The 19,806-nt window shown below is 42.1% G+C and overlaps 1 protein-coding gene across 3 annotated transcripts in view; it reads left to right on the plus strand.

Moving 5' to 3' along the window:
• Positions 1-19,806, plus strand: part of LOC126092137 (collagen alpha-1(IX) chain-like) — a 362,152-nt gene that overhangs the window by 148,852 nt on the left and 193,494 nt on the right. For all 3 annotated transcript variants that reach the window (XM_049907597.1, XM_049907598.1, XM_049907599.1), the window contains one exon: positions 3,739-3,946. In XM_049907597.1, the coding sequence (XP_049763554.1) occupies positions 3,739-3,946 (208 nt within the window). The remainder of the gene's footprint in view (positions 1-3,738; positions 3,947-19,806) is intronic.

Below are 19,806 nucleotides of genomic sequence, written 5' to 3' on the forward strand. Positions count from 1 at the left end.
TAAATTACAGCGTCATCTGCAAACAATCTGAGGGGGCTGTTCAGATTATCACTTAGATCATTTACGTAAATCAAGAACAGCAGAGGGCCTATGACACTACCTTGCGGAACGCCAGATATCACTTCTATTCTACTCGATGATTTACTGTCTATCACTACGAACTGTGACCTCTCTGAGAGGAAATCACGAATCTAGTCACACAACTGAAACAATACTCCATATGCACGCAATTTGATTAATAGTCGCTTGTGAGGAACGGTATCAAAAGCCTTCTGTAAATCTAGGAATATGGAATCCATCTAAGATCTCTTGTCGACAGCACTCATTGCTTCATGGATATAAAGAGCTAGTTGTGTTGCACAAGAACGATATTTTCTGCATCTGTGTTGGTTATGTATCAATAAGTCATTTTCTTCAAGGTGATTCATAATGGTCGATTACAGTATATGCTCCAAAATCCAACTGCAAATTGAGGTCAGTGATACGGGTCTGTAATTCAATGGGTTACTCCTATTTCCTTTCTTGAATATTGGTGTGACCTGTGCTACTTTCCAGTCTTAGACTATCATACTCTATGTCTACTCCATCGCCCTCTCAATCACTGCACTCTCTCTTTTTTTTTCAACTCTTACACTACTATCTGAACAGCATAGCAGAAATACTCGTTGACGACAAAGTAAATCCTCTGTGTACCATCACATAACACTGCCATATTCTCTAAATCGTTTGCTGTATGAGGATACCGATTTGAGCAACCTTCCTCAAAAGATTAGAGACATTAAAATCCTTCCAAACTCCAAAAGACAGTTAACGGCCCACATTCTGTCACAATAGACATCTCTCCCATACACGTGTCTGCAGCTCACTCTCACAATCCCTCCTCCCCACAACTTTTCTCTCCCCATCTTGACAGAGCTACTTGTTTAAATTCTGTTTTTTACCAGCAGACACTGCCGCTGTCTCTTCCATCTTCTCCTCTTTCCTTATTCCTTCCGTTTCTATAATACTAAACATGTGTTCAAATGTTCCATACTGATTTATGTCATCCTTAATGCCCTTTACTGTTATTATTATTATTATTATTATTATTATTATTATTATTATTAGTGTCAACTGTTATTTTCATTATTATTATAACCATTTATTATTATTATTATTATTCAAATGTTCAAATGTGTGTGAAATCTTATGGGACTTAACTGCTAAGGTCATCATTCCCTAAGCTTACACCTACTTAACCTAAATTATCCTAAGGACAAACACACACACCCATGTCCGAGGGAGGACTCGAACCTCCGCCGGGACCAGCCGCATAGTCCATGGCTGCAGCGCCCTAGACCGCTCGGCTAATCCCGCGCGGCTATTATTATTATTATTATTATTATTATTCGTGTAAATGTATTTGTAATACCTTTGGTTTGTATTGTTCGTGGTCAGATGTGAGAGTGCTTTAAGGCCCTAATCTGGTCAGGCTAAATAAACAATAAATGCTAAATAAGCACTAAATAAACAGGTAGTGGCGTTATTTGTTACTCAGCCTTTTACATCATTCGACAAAAATTCGAAGTACTCCAAATTTTCGAATAAAGTAAATTGTGGTACGTAGCACTGTGTACCTGCAACTAAACCTGTGACGTATTCAGAAACTGACGTCAACGCGGAAATCGCACGGAGAAAAGGAAATGACGAAACTAAATTTAGTTGCAGGACAGAGCGCGTGAAGTGTCGCCTGTTAGGTGTGGCTTCACTTTTGACGGCCTCGTCACGCGTGTTGCAGCACCAGCAGGCGCCGACCGTAAAACAACTTTACAGCGAGAGGAGCGTGCCCCACCTGCCGCATAGGCTATTCACGGCGCCTCTAAACCGACTGCGTTGTCACGCCAGAGTAGTTCTCTGCACAGAACTCCGGGGACGCCTTCCTTTTAGCTTCACCAACCGTACAACCACTCCCCGCTCCCCTTTCTCCCGTCCACAAAAAGAATTCTTTTAGTTAGTCGTTGCTCAAAGGCAGCTAGCACCCCTGCACTGGGATGCTGTTACGGAGGGTAGAAATACATAAAAACTGTGCACGTTCCGAAGAGAACCAGTGGCGCGCTAAGCTTTCGTAAGCGAATTTTTGTTCGTGAAAGGAGCACACAATAAGCGTGCGTTGCCCATTCTTCCTTGCTTGCGGCTTTGTCTTTTATGTGACGTCCTTCATATTTCCTGCGATGTAGATGGAACACCAGTGGTGTTTGTGCGTTTTCAGTCCTCCTTTTCTTCGCCCTCCTGTGGCTGTATCACGAGGGGGAGGGGGACAGGGGGGGAGGGGGTGGTTGGGACATTGACATGTACATGAACAGAACTGCAGAAGGTCCCTCTAAGATCCTCTCCCACCCCCACTCCCTCTCTTCGGTTTGGCAACAGCCTCGGTGTCACCCTCACGCTTTTGTTGAGCACTTTAAAAAAATGGTTCAAATGGCTCTGAGCACTATGGGACTTAACTTCTGATGTCATCAGTCCCCTAGAACTTAGAACTAGTTACACCTAACTAACCTAAGGACATCACACACATCCATGCCCGAGGCAGGATTCGAACCAGCGACCGTAGCATCAGCGCGGTTCCAGACTGTAGCGCCTAGAACCGCACGGCCACCACGGCCGGCTGAGCACTTTAACAATGTACTTGTACAGAGATTTCAACACCCATTCAGCAACGTGGCGCTCCGCTGCTGCTGTAGTTCCTGAGAGGGAGCAACTCCTTCGACATCCCTTATACTCCGCATGTGCGAGGGCTGTTCGGAAAATGGGTCCGATCAGGCGCGAAAGGGAAACTACAGTGAAAAATTCGATGAAGCTTTGCACAGATGTGTTGGGCAGTGTCTCTAGTAAGTCCGTCGATCGCGTCACGTCCCTCTTTTCAGTTCTGAGCACACAGTGATCGCGTAAAGACGCTTAGACAAATAGTTTCTCCCACGAAGTATGACGGTCTGGTAAGTCATTTGGTCTATATACAGCCCACGTAACGTAACTGTCAACATTTCCTTCTTCATGACAACACTCTACAGGAGCAATGAAGATGCTCCTGCAGAGTTTTCGATGGGAGAAGTGTTTGATCGGCCACAATACAGCCCGTAATTGGCTCTCTTTGAGTTTCATCTGTGCTCACATGAAACGCTGGCTATGAATACAACGTTTTGGCACACGCAACTAGCTATAGACCAGCGTAGAGAATTGGCGGAAAGCACAAGCGGCTGCCTTCTATGACGAGTGTAATGGAAAGTTGGTACAACGCTACGACAAATGGTTAAGTCGGAGCAGCAACTTTGTAGGAAGTACCTGGAAGGCGTAACCAACCACTGCAAATAAAATATTTTTGGTTTTCGAAGTGGTTTCCATTTCACGTTCAGTTGGACCTTACTCTCAGAACAGTCATCGTAGATTTAGTTCCAGTTTACTGTCTTCAAAGAACATAGCCATACGTGAAACTAAGACAAAATAAAAACATATCGTACTACACTCCCGATTTTTCACATGCAATCTGTCCAAGTTCGATCCAACTTCCCACCTCTATCGATAATCTTATCTCCCTATCGACCGTTCTATAGTCACAAACGTCGAGTTTAGCTAATCGGCCTCTGTTGCTTCCAGAGACAAAAGCAATGGGCATCCGAGCTCCTAGTTTACTAAGAGGCGCCCTTTGTGAAGCTTAGCCCTGAGCTGCTGAAGTGACAACTATTGCCTGGGATTTGCCCACAGAGCTGCTGGAGGAGGAGGAGCAGCTGCGGCTGCCGTGCGCAGACTTCCGTCCCGGTGAGGACGACCTGCAGGCGTTCGACTTCATCCGGCGCTTCCGGCTGGACGTGCTGGAGACGCAGTTCTCCGGCGTGACGCGCGTGCGCGGCTCCAACCGCATGCAGACCGCCTACCGCCTCGACAGGGGTGCCAACCTCACCGTCGCCACCAGGTCGGCCATGACAGCACAGCGTGCTTCCATTTTTTCTCTTTATTGTCATTTCATCCCCCCGTGCCCCATATGGGCAAGAGGGGGGAGGGGGTTGTCGGCGGTACACGCAACTCGCTCTTCAGCCAACTGACGTAAAAAATTTAGCCAGATGAAAAAAAACAAGAAACAAATAGCGTAGATATTTACATTAAATTTAAAACTTTTTAAACCTAAAAAAATAAAACGGAAGTTTAGATGACTTCTTAAATTGGTTGTTAAAAACAGTAATAGCAGAGGATAAAATGAAACACAACAAATGCACATTTAAAACATACTGCCGAAACACTGATATTTGAAAGAAGCACTTTCCTGTCACAAGAACCTGGAAGAACCTGCAATGAAACACAGAGCTGTTGAAGGGGAAAAGAATGGCTGTTGTGGAGGGTAGGAAAGTGGTCGTATAAGGATGGAGGACTGGTGCATAGCAGCGGTAGAGTAGGAGAAGTGCTGGGGCAGAAGAGGGAGTGAAGTAGAAGGGGGAGGGGGGGATTTGTGACCCTAATAGTTGGTGGGAAAAGTAGGGTGAGGAAAGAAAGGCAAATGAGGAAGAAAGGGGGTGAGGAAATATGGGAGGGAAGGGGGAAGAAGTCCTGATAAGGTAGTCCTGTATCTTGCAGGTCGGGGTAGAGTTCATGATCTTGGAGGGGGAGATGGTTGAAGTTTCTTTGGGAGAGCATGTGGAGGATGTGTAGGTGGAAGGTTGATAGGACGTGTTGGTAAATGCGCGGCACCATATGAGGGTTAGAAAGTAGAGGGGAAACGACAGGATTATTGGAGTCGAGTTTGCGATTGTATACAGGGTGATAGACGAAGATATGCAAATATTTTAATATGTTATTCTACAAGTAAAACCAAATAAAAAAGTTCATATAAATATCGGTCCGCAAATGTTTAGTTACGGAGATACGGCTAATAAAAGATTTTACCTGAAATTTAGCAAGTTCGCTAATATGAAACCATCACGAAACTGTACGACGTTAACATAAAGCACGATTTCCATTTATTGTGTTGTTATTGATCTGATGAATCTAATAAAACATGTCCCAGACGTGCATCTGCAGTAGTTTCCCAGACATCCAGAGAAGCAAAGACGTAATTTTGTAAAATTTTTAATTTAACTACATGGCCCAATTTGTTTTTTTAAATTCCAGACAATTGCACAAGATTTTGAACAGAAATTGCAGAGAATTTAGTTTTGGAAAAATGATGGTAATAAACACCATATCCGCATATTCCTCTGTCGTAAATTTGAAAAGCACCCCTGTTTCATAAATAATCTACAAACTATTACAGTTACTATGTGGTTTCACTCAAATACATTGTTGTTATTATGTTCTTTCACTGAACAATACAGAAAACTAACTCGTTTAAAGGTTAGGAAACTACTGAAACAACTCACTAACGGTTGCCAACAAGGACATAAACGTTTCTACATTCCTAATGCAAGTGAACAAATTTATTAGCATAATAATCTTTGCTTTTCTCGCTGTTCTGGGAAACTACTACAGACACACGTCTGGGATATGTTTTATTAGATTCACCAGACCAATAGCAACAAAATAAATGGAAATCGTGCTTCACTTTAACCTCGTGCAGTTTTACGATAGCTTCATGTTAGCGAAGTTGCTAAATTTCAGGGAAAATCTTTTATTAGCCGTAACTCCGTAACTAAACATTTGCAGATCTATGTTTATATGAACTTTTTTCTTTAGTTTTACTTGTAGAATAGCATATTACAACATTTGCATATTTTCGTGAATCACCCTGTACATTGTTCGGAGCTGTTCACTGTGAGCACAGAGAGGTGGGAATTCCTGTGGGGGAAGGTAAGCGGACGCAGAAACTTGCTTCCACTACAGCTGCAGTGTAATATATACAGTCGCGACACCAGCGTTCCAGGCGGTGAGGTAGCACTTGTCGAAAGAATAATGTTAGTTTTTCATTAATTTTCTACTTAATTAACGAAATAGTTGTTATATATTTTGCGTACGTACATTACCAAGGGACACGAATTACCGTGATAAATGTAAAAGCTGCCGAATCTCACTTATTCAATGACATAAGCTACAACTTATTCAGGAAGATATATTTTCAATATGTGTATATTTCAGTTTACTCTGCCGAAAAAATGAGAGTTTAAACACATATTTCATGCATGAGAAGCATATATTTCTGTTTTTGTCTGTTCTTATTACGATAGGCAGGTTCCTTGATACGCAAAGACATTTTATGGAGTATCATGATTCGCCCGTTCTTACACATCACTCGACTTCCTAATATATGAATATTTTTGTAAATGTAATTATTTTGGCTTTAGAAGCGAATGTTTTTAAGACTGTTGCCGTTTGTCACTCGGATGCAGCGACAATTGTGCAATTGGTTTAATTTGTGTTGAGAAACAGTTTTATTGTTTTTGACGTTTTATTCTCACGTCAATGCGATTTTCTCTTCAGCTACAGATGTTTTGGCGTAATTGGTACGTTAAATAATGTAAGTATTATATTTCATACAGATTTTCTACTTTCCATATTCACATTAGGCTGGAATTGTGGCAAACAAAACTTCGCGTTGTTGGATAGATATACGACGTTTCCTGCAAAAGGTCAGGTCTTCTAGTGTTAACCAGTAATTTTTAGTTATTAATGGAAAACGACAAACTTATGTAAATATCTGTAGGTTACGAGAGATTCGTAAATAAATTGTCACAATATACCGTTTTATACCTCCCATGGTCCTTAGGAAATTAAAGAGTGACAAATGTTGTGTCATTATTTTAGTTATTGGAGATTTTTAAGGCACTACATTGGCTCTCTGCTGTAAAAACAGTTACAAATCAATATACGCGATAGCATTCGCACTCATCCGATATCACATTAGAAGAATCGCTTGCTGGACGTGCTTCAGTGGGTGTCGAAAAAGTGAAGGGCTGTCGCGATTGTTATGTTAGGTTGTGCTAGAGCCATCATATTAGCGGTGAGAGAACAGGACTGTATTAATGTTTAAATCTGTGAAATGTTTTATACTCCAGTCTTTGATCACAATATGAATTCTTTAGACGATGACCGGTTTCAGTCCGTAATGACCATCCTCACATATTTTTTACACCATGTCCTAAGATCTGAGGATGGTCATTACGGACTGAAACCGGTCATCGTCTAAACTTTAGAAATTGTCCAGAATAAAATACGCCAGAATTTCAGTCAGGTACGTCCACCAATCAAAATTATGTAATTAAATAGAAATCGTAGTTCGTTTCAGTGCTAGCTATTCCCACAACCTCAGATTTTTGCGATTTTATCTTTCCTTTAGCCTTACAATAGGTGATCATGGAGTGCTAGGGTACTTTAATCCCACTAGGTAGATTTTGGCCCTTATGACTTGGTAGAGGAGTGAATGTGGCCCGCGGACTAGTTTGGAGACCCCTGGTCTAAAGAATTCATATTGTGATTAAAGACTGGAATGAAACACATTAGACAGTAATGGATCACTACTTGTATACGCGACCATATCGCAGTTGGTTTAAATCAGTTTTAATATATAGTTTATTTTTCAGTCCCAGTTGCACTTTTGTTTACAGTATGACTAGTTTCGATCTTCCTGGATCGTCTTCAGAACTAGGTAGTTGCGTCAGCAGTTTGTTGTACCTGTATGAGAACCACACGTTCAGAATGCTAAGAGGTGCGTTCAGAATACTATGAGGTGCATTGAACAAGTAAAGTATCACATTTTTTACTGCAAGCAAGTCGATTTTCTTCAGGACTCGAATACACCATATTAATCTCCACTCTATTGGCTACAAAACCCAATTTTTCAACATAAACTACGTTCAATGCGACCGCCTTACAGCACCTTACTGGGAGGGCTTGTATGCCCGCATGATACCACTCCACTGGTCTCCTGTCACGATTTTCGACAAAAAATTGCCAAGATCATCCTCGTAACACGCAAGAAATTCCGCGCAGATGGTCCTTCGTTGCTGTTTGTGGTCCTCCGATAGGCGGCTAGGAACCCAGCGGGCACACACCTTTGACTACCCCAAAGAGTGTGTCAGCACTACCAACAGAGACATCCAGTTGTGCAGCGAGGTGTTGGATTGCGATCCGTCGATCACGTCGAATGAGAGTGTCCGTACGTTCCAATGCGGGAGATCGGAGAGATATGCGCGACGTCGTTGCGGTCGAGAGACGCCCCACCCGACGACTCATCGTGCTTTGGTTCACTGTCATGTCTCTGCAAACATTCTGCAAGCGCCTATGAATATCTGCGATGCTCTGGTTTTCCGCCGAAAGAAACTCAATTCAGTTCTCTCGTGAAACTCACCTCCGTTACAGAGGCCGTTTTGAATGCCACGTATAGCGCGCCGCCGTCTATCGAAACTTCATGAAACTGTAGAGACTTAAGCCGAAATACTTCACGAAGTCCCACGGGAAATCCCTCAGTTTTTCAACCGAAAATGGCGCGTAAAATTAAACCTACACAGTATTGTGGATCTAGTTTTTTGAAGAAGATATCAGAAGAGAGCTTTAATAGAACGATAATGGACCCAAATCTGCTTGCTTCCAAATATGGATTTCATTCGGATCTACAAAAGGAAAAGAAAATTATTCGCAGGACAGTGAAGAGGTGTTTTGCCAATGAGTCTAACCATGAACTTATTGATGAAGGTGATGCAAACCGCTCCTTTACGGTAAATCTTTTCTATCTTATTGTCGATACAGGATTCTGCCTATACTAAAAGATGTATTTGGCCTTTTGAACAATCATAGTAGGAGCGTCGGCTTTTTATACGATATTCATGATATGTAGACGTGGGATGGCTGAAAACGAAAACCGAATATATGACTCTTGATAAAATGGCAAATGACGTTGGGAAATGTGACATCAGTGGGAGGAAACTAAACGATTACGTTTTTATCTTAGCGCCCATTCTGCTTCCTAGAAGTTTTCCACTAAGTCCCTTATTTTATATAATACAAAAAGCAAATACGTTAACTTTTCCCCAATATTTTTATAAGCTTACGAATCTGCCTGCCGTTAGTGGCTATAACGTAGCAACTACGTTATGTGGAATTGTATAAATGTCTCCTCCTTCGTCTTTCATTTGTATTGTATTGTATTGTATTGTATTGTATTGTATGTTAACCGTGGGCCTAGAAACGACGGAGAGGCTCCGTCCCCGCCGCAGCCGCAATGCTCCACAACCCCACGACGACTACCATAGTCCACTTCACCCCTACGCCGCCCCACACCGAACCACTATCTCAGGGTTATTCGTCTTTCATTTACTTTTATTTGAAGTCCCAAGTAAAATTTTGGTAATAATGTAAAAGAGTTCACTTAAATTTAAAGACAAGTAACCGTCGCACCCACAAGGTAATGTGATTAAACTATTTATTTCGTCACTTAATGCAGTCTTAAAGTACAATATTCACATAAGAGAGAGCACATTAACTGTCATTAGGCAGGCGGACGCTTGGACGTTAAACAGAAGGCGGTGGGTGTGTCCATCCGGCGAAAATGCTCCTGTTGTTAGCATGCAGGATGTTAGATGGTGTCTCATTTGTACGGGCAGTCAGAGAGTAACTCGAGTGTTCTAGAGCAATCTTGGCGTATGTCGACCTTCCATGAGCAAAAAAAAAAAAAAAATTGGGAACGGCTATTTCTGGGGGAACTCCCGTAGATTGTCTGCTTTGTGATCTCTCGATACATGGCGAACGTCGTAAAGTAGTCTCTAGTTTCTTAACCCATCAGGCTAAGAACTATACATTTTCACAGTATACTTAAGAACGTAGTGGAAGACAAAAACTAATAGCTTGTTCCCTCTGTTGCATTTTGAATGTATTCATTCATTTGGAAAATTGATAATGAGTAATGTGACTTACTGGGCGGAAGCACAAATGTCTAGTGGAGGCGTGTGCCAGCTCCAGTACTGGCGAGCTCTGAACATCAAGTCTATTGGACTGCCTTAGAGGCAGCTCATGCATATGAACGCTCCACCGAAAATATTTGTTTCACGTTTAATTTAGTAACGTTTTTCGGACTCTGCTCCAAGTCTCCGAAACAGCGCCTGAATAGTGACAAGTTATTATTTCACACTAATTAGTTGAAACTAACGTGTCATGTAGGAAGCGATTACTGACGGCGTGTGAAAGTCATTTTCTGATTGTGGCGATCTTTAGAATGACAATAGAGACGCGTTCTCGAGCTAAAATGTTGTTTTAAACGTAATGGGTAAGTGATACAGGCGCATAGCTTTGCATTTTTGAGCATTTCTGATGTTTTTTCTTCAGTGTTCAATCACGCTGATGGCCGAGTGACCACGTGTTCGAAGTATTGAGGTCCGGTCTTTTGGTACAGTTGCATAATGCTCAGGCGAATATGTGTTCCTTTTATAACCCTTCATTAAAGTCTCGCCTGCCATCGTAAATTTCGTTGTAAAGTGTTTTACCATCTTACTGAGTTAAGTGATGATCTGACCTGGCCTTTTTTTTTTTCTCCTGGACAGTCACGATTTTTATAGCTGTGTCCCGAATTTTTTCAAACATATTTCAGGACATCAGGCTTAACAATTATCAAATGATTTATCCTGAGTTAGATATTTATTTCATCTGTTTCAGTATGTTTATTATTAGTTTTAGACAATGTACTTTTTGTAACAAATAACTTTTTTTCTTTATCGGATTTCAATTCCCCCCCCCCCCCCCCAATGGCGGGGTAGGGGGGGGGGGGGCTGGCAGCAGCGTAATATGCTGCTCTACAGCCAACAGAAAAGTTAAAAAACATAATGAGAATATTAACAAACAAGAAAAACAGGCGATAAAACGATGACATTGTAAAATACTGTAAAATGGCGAAAAGTTGTGGAATTTAAAATTTAAAAACACTTCGGTGACAATGCGGATGAAGAGACACAAGGAGGAGACACGCACAATTAAAAACCATGGCGACAGTCTGGTTTCTGTTCGCACGAGATAAAAAACACAACTAGAGACAGTATATGGTGGCTGTTTGCAACACTGGCAGGGGACACACAACACTTAACACTCACTTATAACAGCACTATAGAGGTGACACGGCGGCAGGTGGGGGGGGGGGGAGGGGGGGTACCCAGACCTATGAGGGGGAAAAGAGGGGGAGGAGAGAAAAGAAAAAAAGGGAGAGCCGATGGAGCGAGGGCACATAGAAAAGGAGGACTGGGCAGACTCGAGAAGGAGTGGGACAGGTGGGGGAGAGAGCGCAAAAAGGACTCAGGGGTTAAGAAGGGAGGCAGAGAGAGGGTAGGTGGGGGAAAAACAGGATGGGAGGGGGGGAAGAGGGAGCCTGGGGAAAGAACCGAGGAAGGGAGGGGGAGGTGAGGATCAGAGTTGATAGGAGGGATAAATGGAGGGAGAGAGGGCATCATCCTAGAGGGGGAGTCGATGGAAGCCACCTTGGGAAAGGAGATGAAGGGTGGAGAGGTGAAGAGTAGGAGGGACACAACAGTGAAGGCGCAGCAGAGGACGAGATTTGGAGAGGAAAGGAACAAACAGGGGATGAGGGGGAGCAAGGCGACAGGAGGTGTAAAGGATGTAGATATGTTCGAGGAAAAGGAGAAGGAATCAAGTCATTGAGTATCCGCATGGGGGACTGGAGTCATATACGGAAGGCAAGGCAGAGTGCATGGATCTCGAGGATCTGGAGGGACTTATAGAATTGGGGGCCGGGTGGGGGGGGGCAGATATCCAGGCGGGACTAGAATAACAGAGGATGGTACAGATTAAGGATTTGTAGGTGTGGAGGATGGTGGAGGGGTTCAACCCCCATGTCCGGCCCGAGAGGAGTTTGAGGAGTCGGAGACGGTTGTGGGCTTTGGATTGGATAGAGTGGAGATGAGGGATCCAGGTGAGGTGACGGTCAATGGTGAGCCCAAGGTAGGTGAGGGTGGGGGACAGATGGACAGGACAGGCACAGATGGTCAGGGAGAAATTAAGGAGCCAGAAGGAGCGAGTGGTACGACCTACGATGATTGCCTGGGTCTTGGAAGGATTGATTTTCAGGAGCCACTGGTTACACCACGTGGCAAAAAGGTCAAGATGATTTTGGAGAAGGCGTTGGGACCATCGAAGGGTAGGAGCGAGGGCAAGGGAGGCAGTGTAATCGGCATACTGCAGGAGGTGTACTGGAAAGGGGGGGGGGGAGGGGTTGGGGCATATCTGCCGTGTACAGGAGGTAGAGGAGAGGGGAGATTACAGAGACCTGGGGCACACCCGCAGAGTGCTAGAAGGTGTGGGAATCAGCATTATGGGTGGTAACATAAGAGGGGCTGTGGGAGATGAAGGAAGCAATCATATGGACATAGTTGATAGGAAGGGCGTAGGTCTGGAGTTTAAACAGGAGACCAGGACGCCAGACAAGGTCGTAGGCCTTTTCGAGGTCGAGTGAAACAAAAATGGCGGAGCGACGGGAGTTAAGCTGGAGGGAGAGGAGATGAGGCGTAGGAATTGGTCATCAGCAGAGATAACAAATAAAAGTGATACTTTACATTTATTATATCTAATTAAGATTGTTATGCAGTATCATAAAGTTTTAATCTAGAACATGTTGTTGTTGTTGTCTTCAGTCCTGAGACTGTTTTGATGCAGCTCTCCATGCTACTCTATCCTGTGCAAGCTTCTTCATCTCCCAGTATCTACTGCAACCTACATCCTTCTGAATCAGCTTATTCATCTCTTGGTCTCCCTCTACGATTTTTACCCTCCACGCTGCCCTCCAACGCTAAATTTGTGATACCTTGATGCCTCAGAACATGTCCTACCAACCGGTCCCTTCTTCTTGTCAAGTTGTGCCACAAACTCCTCTTCTCCCCAATTCTATTCAATACCTCCTCATTAGTTATGTGATCTACCCATCTAATCTTCAGCATTCTTCTGTAGCACCACATTTCTAAAGCTTCTATTCTCTTCTTGTCCAAACTATTTATCGTCCATGTTTCACTTCCATACATGGTTACACTCCATACAAATACTTTTAGAAACGACTTCCTGACACTTAAATCTATACTCGATGTTAACAAATTTCTCTTCTTCAGAAACGCTGTCCTTGCATTTGCCAGTCTACATTTTATATACTCTCAACTTCGACCATCATCAGTTATTTTGCTCCCCAAATAGCAAAACTCCTTTACTACTTTTAGTGTCTCATTTCCTAACCTAATTCCCTCAGCATCATCCGACTTAGTTCGACTACATTCCATTATCCTCGTTTTGCTTTTGTTGATGTTCATCTTATATCCTCCTTTCAAGACACTGTCCATTCCGTTCAACTGCTCTTCCAAGTCCTTTGCTATCTCTGACACAATTACAATGTCATCGGCGAACCTTAAAGTTTTTATTTCTTCTCCGTGGGTTTTAATACCTACTCGGAATTTTTCTTTTGTTTCCTTTATTGCTTGCTCAATGCACAGATTGAATAACATCGGGGACAGGCTACAACCCTGTCTCACTTCCTTCCCAACCACTGCTTCCCTTTCATGTCCCTCAACTCTTGTAACTGCCATCTGGTTTCTGTACAAATTGTAAATAGCCTTCGCTCCCTGTATTTTACCCCTGCCACCTTTATAATTTGAAAGAGAGTATTCCAGTCAATATTGTCAAAAGCTTTCTCTAAGTCTACAAATGCTAGAAATGTAGGTGTGCCTTTCCTTAATCTATTTTCTAAGATAAGTCGTAGGGTCAGTATTGCCTCACGTGTTCCAACATTTCTGCGGAATCCAAACTGATCTTCGCCGAGGTCGGCTTCTACCAGTTTTTCCATTCGTCTGTAATGAATTTGCGTTAGTATTTTGCAGCTGTGACTTATTAAACTGATAGTTTGCTGATTTTCACATCTGTCAACACCTGCTTTCTTCGGGATTGGGATTTTTATATTCTTCTTGAAGTCTGAGGGTATTTCACCTGTCTCATACATCTTTCACACCAGATGATAGAGTTTTGTCAGGACTGGCTCTCCCAAGGCCGTCAGTAGTTCCGATGGAGTGTTGTCTACTCCCGGGGCCTTGTTTCGACGCAGATCTTTCAGTGCTCTGTCAAACTCTTCACGCAGTATCGTATCTCCCATTTCATCTTCATCTACATCCTCTTCCATTTCCATAATATTGTCCTCAAGTACATCGCCCTTGTATAGACCCTCTATATACTCCTTCCACCTTTCTGCTTTCCCTTCTTTGCTTAGAACTGGGTTTCCATCTGAGCTGTTGATATTCACACAAGTGGCTCTCTTTTCTCCGAAGGTCTCTTCAATTTTCCTGTAGGCAGTATCTATCTAACCCCTATTGAGATAAGCCTCTACATCCTTACATTTGTTCTCTAGCCATCCCTGCTTAGCCATTTTGCACTTCCTGTCGATCTCATTTTTGAGACGTTTGTATTCCTTTTTTCCTGGTTCATTTACTGCGTTTTTATATTTTCTCCTTTCATCAATTAAATTCAATATTTCTTCTGTTACCCAAGCATTTCTACTAGCCCTCGTCTTTTTACCTACTTGATTCTCTGCTGCCTTCATCCCTCAGAGCTACCCATTCTTCTTCTACTGTATTTCTTTCCCCCATCCCTGTCAATTGTTCCCTTATGCTCTCCCTGAAACTCGGTACAACCTCTGGTTTAGTCAGTTTATCCAGGTCCCATCTCCTTAAATTCCCACCTTTTTGCAGTTTCTTCAGTTTTAATCTACAGTTCATAACCAATAGATTGTGATCAGAGTCCACATCTGCCCCTGGAAATGTCTTACAATTTAAAACCTGGTTCCTAAATCTCTGTCTTACCATTATACTGTATAATCTATCTGATACCTTCTAGTATCTCCAGGATTCTTCCATGTATACAACCAGTAGAACATATGATCACCTTAATTTAATTTCTAAATTCAAAGTGTTTGGTGTGGTTTTATTGGATTCTATAAGGGGCGTTCAAAAAGAAACGAGACGGAGTCTGGAAAGCGCAAACCGGTGACAGGAGTGTAATATCGTGGCGTGTGTAACGAGGTGTGGTTTCGACCAGAGCGTGGAAGTTCACAGCCCGTCGCTAGAGGGCACACGTACAATTCACGTGACTATACAGATATAGGAGCAGCATGCATCAATCGTCCAACGTTACCAGACGCATTGCAAGATGTGACCAAGATGGCCCCCTTCTGATTCACTTCCTGTAGCACGGGATAACAGTGAATGCCCAGCGTTGCTCGCAAACCTTGACCATCCTTCGCCAAGCGATCAGATCAAAACGACTAGGCCATCTCCACCGTGGAGTCATTCTGCTCCGTTACAGTGCAAAGACTCATACGGACAACACATCGTGGACTCCTGCAGAAATTCAAATGGGAGGGTCTCGTCCACCCTCCATACAGTCCAGACCTCTCTCCCTAAGATACTCAATTTTTGATGCCCTTAAAAAGGCTCTGAGTGGCAAACGATTCACCTTGGACGACGACGTCCAGCTGTACGTGCGGAACTGGTTAACATCGCAGCCATTCACCGCCTTGTGTCACAGTGGGACATGTGTCTCAACAGCCAGGATCAATACTTCTAACATACAGGTACTCCGTTTCTGTAATTATGCCTCCGGCTCGTCTCTTTCTGAATGCCCCTTATATAAATGGCAAATGTATTGACAGTTTGTGGATCAGTGAGTACCCGCTTCGTGTTAAAGATAATGATTAATATGATTGACTGAAGTATCTTTAATGGCGTGCAAGAGAAAGCATTCGCCAGATGCAAATGTTTTTCATGTGCTCTCGTCAAAAACAAACACGACCGTAATTTTCAATCTTCGCTAATGTAAGATGCAAATTCAGAGAGGACAATGAACCTCTTAATTATAGCTGATTGTTCACCACAGTTTCAGTCTTCCAACTTGCGACTAACTTCCTGCTTCCCAAGCCACTTTATTTGATTAAGATTACCGCTAAATAATTGTAGTGTGTGCTAACGAGGGCGGAAGAGCAGTATTATACTTGATTGCAGACTCGGCAAGACGATAGTATGTCTGGATTTGAGGCAGTCGCGACAACCTATACACATAAGACTGTCTTTGGCACGTAGTCTGCCCTGACTAATTAATAGTGTGGCACCTATGCATTAACATTAAGGTAACTAGACCCTGACATCTTACAAATATAAATTATAATCCCTTCAGATTTTGGTTTTATTTAAAGAAAAGCTTTAATTTAAGTTTTTCAACTACCGCAAAGCCTGCTACCTTCCAAGCCGGCGAAAGAACTTCTAAAAATACTATTAGGAAAGAAACGAAAATGGAATTTTAAAAAGTAATGGCTTTACCCACATCGCTTCACGGCACCGAACCGTGAGTGGCAACTCAAAGGAAGAAATGAGATTTTTGAGATGTATTAGAGGATGTACAAGGATGGATAGGCTACGAAGTGAAGATCTTAGGAAATAAATAAATAAATATAGAATTACTACATAGTAAAATATTAAATAATAGACAGAACTGGACCAATCACTTACAAAGAATGCAAAATACCAAATGTCCCAAGGCTGTACTGGATTACATGGCTAGGGAAAGAAGAGACTGAGGGCGACGCAGAACACGAGAAGCCGATGGCAGGACTGCCTGAAGTACAGAAGAAGAAGAAAAAGATGAAAGGAATTTTTCATAACTGAAGTTGATAAAGACATACCTTAAGTCAACACTTTCTCAAGAACGATTGTGTGGATCGTCAACTTTAACCGTTGAAAACGACACGTTGAAGTCATTGCATTTAGCTTCTATTTTGAAAGGTTTTGCCAAGTTAAAGGCCAGACAAATATCGTTATGATTTCGAATTAGGCCTACTAACATGTGTCAGTTCATAGATTGAACAATTGTAGGAATTATGTATGACTTTAAGTATTTCTCTTTCTTTTTACGCATTTGGAGTAGAAGTTAAAATCCATGGAGAAGAAATAAAAACTTTGAGGTTCGCCAATGACATTGTAATTCTGTCAGAGACAGCAAAGGACCTGGAAGAGCAGCTGAACGGAATTGACAGTGTCTTGAAAGGAGGATATAAGATGAGAATCAACAAAAGCGGAATTGACAGTGTCTCGAAAGGAGGATATAAGATGAGAATCAACAAAAGCAAAACGAGGGTAATGGAATGTAGTCGAATTAAATCCGGTGATGCTGCGGGAATTAGATTAGGAAATGAGATGCTTAAAATAGTAAATGAGTTTTGCTATTTGGGGAGCAAAATAACTGATAATGGTCGAAGTAGAGGGGATATAAAATGTAGACTGGCAATGGCAAAGAAAGCGTTTCTGAAGAAGAGAAATTTGTTAACATCCAGTATAGATTTAAGGGTCAGGAACTCGTTTCTGAAAATATTTGTGTGGAGTGTAGCCATGTACGGAATGAAACGTGGACGATAAATAGTTTAGTCAAGAAGGGGATAGAAGCTTTCGAAATGTGGTGCTACAGAAGAATGCTGAACATTAGATGGGTAGACCACATAACTAATGAGTAGGTATTGAATAGAATTAGAGAGAAGACAAATTTGGGGCGCAACTTGACTATAAGAAGGGATTAGTTGATAGGGCACATTCTGCAGCATCAAGGGATCACTAATTTAGAATTGGAGGGCAGCGTGGAGGGTAAAAATCGTAGAGGGAGACCAAGAGATGAATAAACTAAACAGATTCAGAAGGATGTAGGTTGCAGTAGGTACTGGGAGATGAAGAAGCTTGCACAGGTTAGGGTAGCATGGAGAGCTGCAGCAAACCAGTTTCTGGACTGAAGACCACAACAACAACAACACATCACACATAGATTTGGGTTTTCTTTTCCAATCGCATACATAAAAATTTTGACCAAGCTTATCAATCTTCAGCTACTTTCATGTCATATTTTCTAAAATTTAACTACTTATTGGCGATTTTTCTTCACATCTAACATACACAATTAAACACCATCAAATGTCTAGAACGTCAATATCAAATGGAATAATACATTTTATGTCCGTTTGCCACATAGTAAAATAATTTGTAAATTATAGAATTTAAAAACTCCACAGATATTTTATACTTTTATTCTTTCCAGTCAGGCTATTAGATGGAACACATTTTTTGAAGCTAGAACAATACAGTAGGTCTAGCTCTTTCTGGTTTCACTAAAGGCTTCTAGATATCTCAATAATTACTTCAAATGGTAATGAGTTGTTCCTTCTTTTACTATTTAGCACTGGAATAAGAATCAGAAATTTATTTGTGTTACCGATGAATGTCCACGAAATAGTTATTTTAAAAGAAAGAGCAACCAATATCCACGATAGACTCCCTTTTAAAGGTTTTACCACGAACTCAGGAAAGGTAACTAATGTCTCATGGATATGTCGCTTGCGCAGATTGTTCGCTCACGATGCTGTTGTCTACAGGAAAATATCAACGATCGACTATCACCAGGAAAACTGCACAAAAGTTAAATCCGGTGCAGTGAATGGGAGTTTTCCTTAAATGTTGATAGATGCTTTCATTGTCTACAACAAAGAGCAGGAATATATTTTATGGAGGTGGGGTCCTACAGCTCTTAAGTATCTGAAAAAAACTGTATTTCAAACTGCCAAAAGATGCTGGTACCTCTCTATTTGGTCTCTGATCGTCTACAGATATAAAATTATTTACAGCAGCATTCCAGGAAACTTTCTTACTGCGGAACCAAAAAAAATACAAGCCAAGAGGCTTCAAGTTAATTAGTCTTCGTATACTGTCATAATAAAGTTTCGTTTTACATAATGACTTCCTGAGATCCTAACGAAATCATGTCTTGCGATTCGGTTCTGATATTGTAGACATCATCATCCAAGGTTAGACTTTTATTTGGGAAAATGTCAACCATCAAAATACTGGTCTAGCTATCTGAAATTACTTCCTACTTCACTCTAGGGTAGTACTGCAAGGAAGATGTGGCTGTTTCCTACTGCAGCTTCAGCTGCCAAGAGAAAATGGTGGTCTTTAATTAGCGTCATGCTGGAGATACTTAGACAAAGGAAAGTTTCTCCATTCCAGAGTGTTCATTTTTCATTTCGCGTGTTCCTCGCGTCGCCACTTATAGAACGAAGCTATGTGGAAACTGTTTTGTTAGCGTCATGACTACATTTCCTGCAAACACATAGCAGCCTTGAAGGCATTGTGTTCTCTTCCTGCCAAGGGCCGCAATTTGTTCTAACGCGCGGAACAAATTACGCTTTTGAAACTTAGTTGAGTATTTCACGCACCTTCATGGGTTTTCTAAGAACAGTCCCAGTTCTGAGTTGTTTCCTTTGTTCGCTCTTCCGCCAGTTTTAGTGGGATGTTTGTTCTTTCCCTCCTTTCCTGTGTCGTCCACGCTAGATATTAATTGCGTTCTTTTTCAACATTTCTCTTCCTTTCTTTTCAGCTTCGCTCTGCTACTTGGAGCAGTGGTTAAGGTACTGAACTCGCCTTCGGGAGGAGATGGTCCCAAATAGGGGCTCAAATAGCAGTAGGGCCATTCGTAATGTTTCCCGTGAATTCCCAGTCACTTCAGGATACGGATATACATGATAATCAATATTTATAAAATATCGATGCTGGGATTTAAAATCGATTTTCACAATCGACCATCTACATCTACATCTACATCCATACTCCGCAAGCCATCTGACGGTGTGTGGCGGAGGGTACCTTGAGTACCTCTATCGGTTCTCCCTTCTATTCCAGTCTCGTATTGTTCGTGGAAAGAAGGACTGTCGGTATGCTTCTGTGTGGGCTCTAATGTCTCTGATTTTATCCTCATGGTCTCTTCGCGAGATATACGTACGAGGGAGCAATATAC

The sequence above is a fragment of the Schistocerca cancellata genome, chromosome 7 (assembly GCF_023864275.1).
Source record: "Schistocerca cancellata isolate TAMUIC-IGC-003103 chromosome 7, iqSchCanc2.1, whole genome shotgun sequence".
NCBI lineage: Eukaryota > Metazoa > Arthropoda > Insecta > Orthoptera > Acrididae > Schistocerca > Schistocerca cancellata.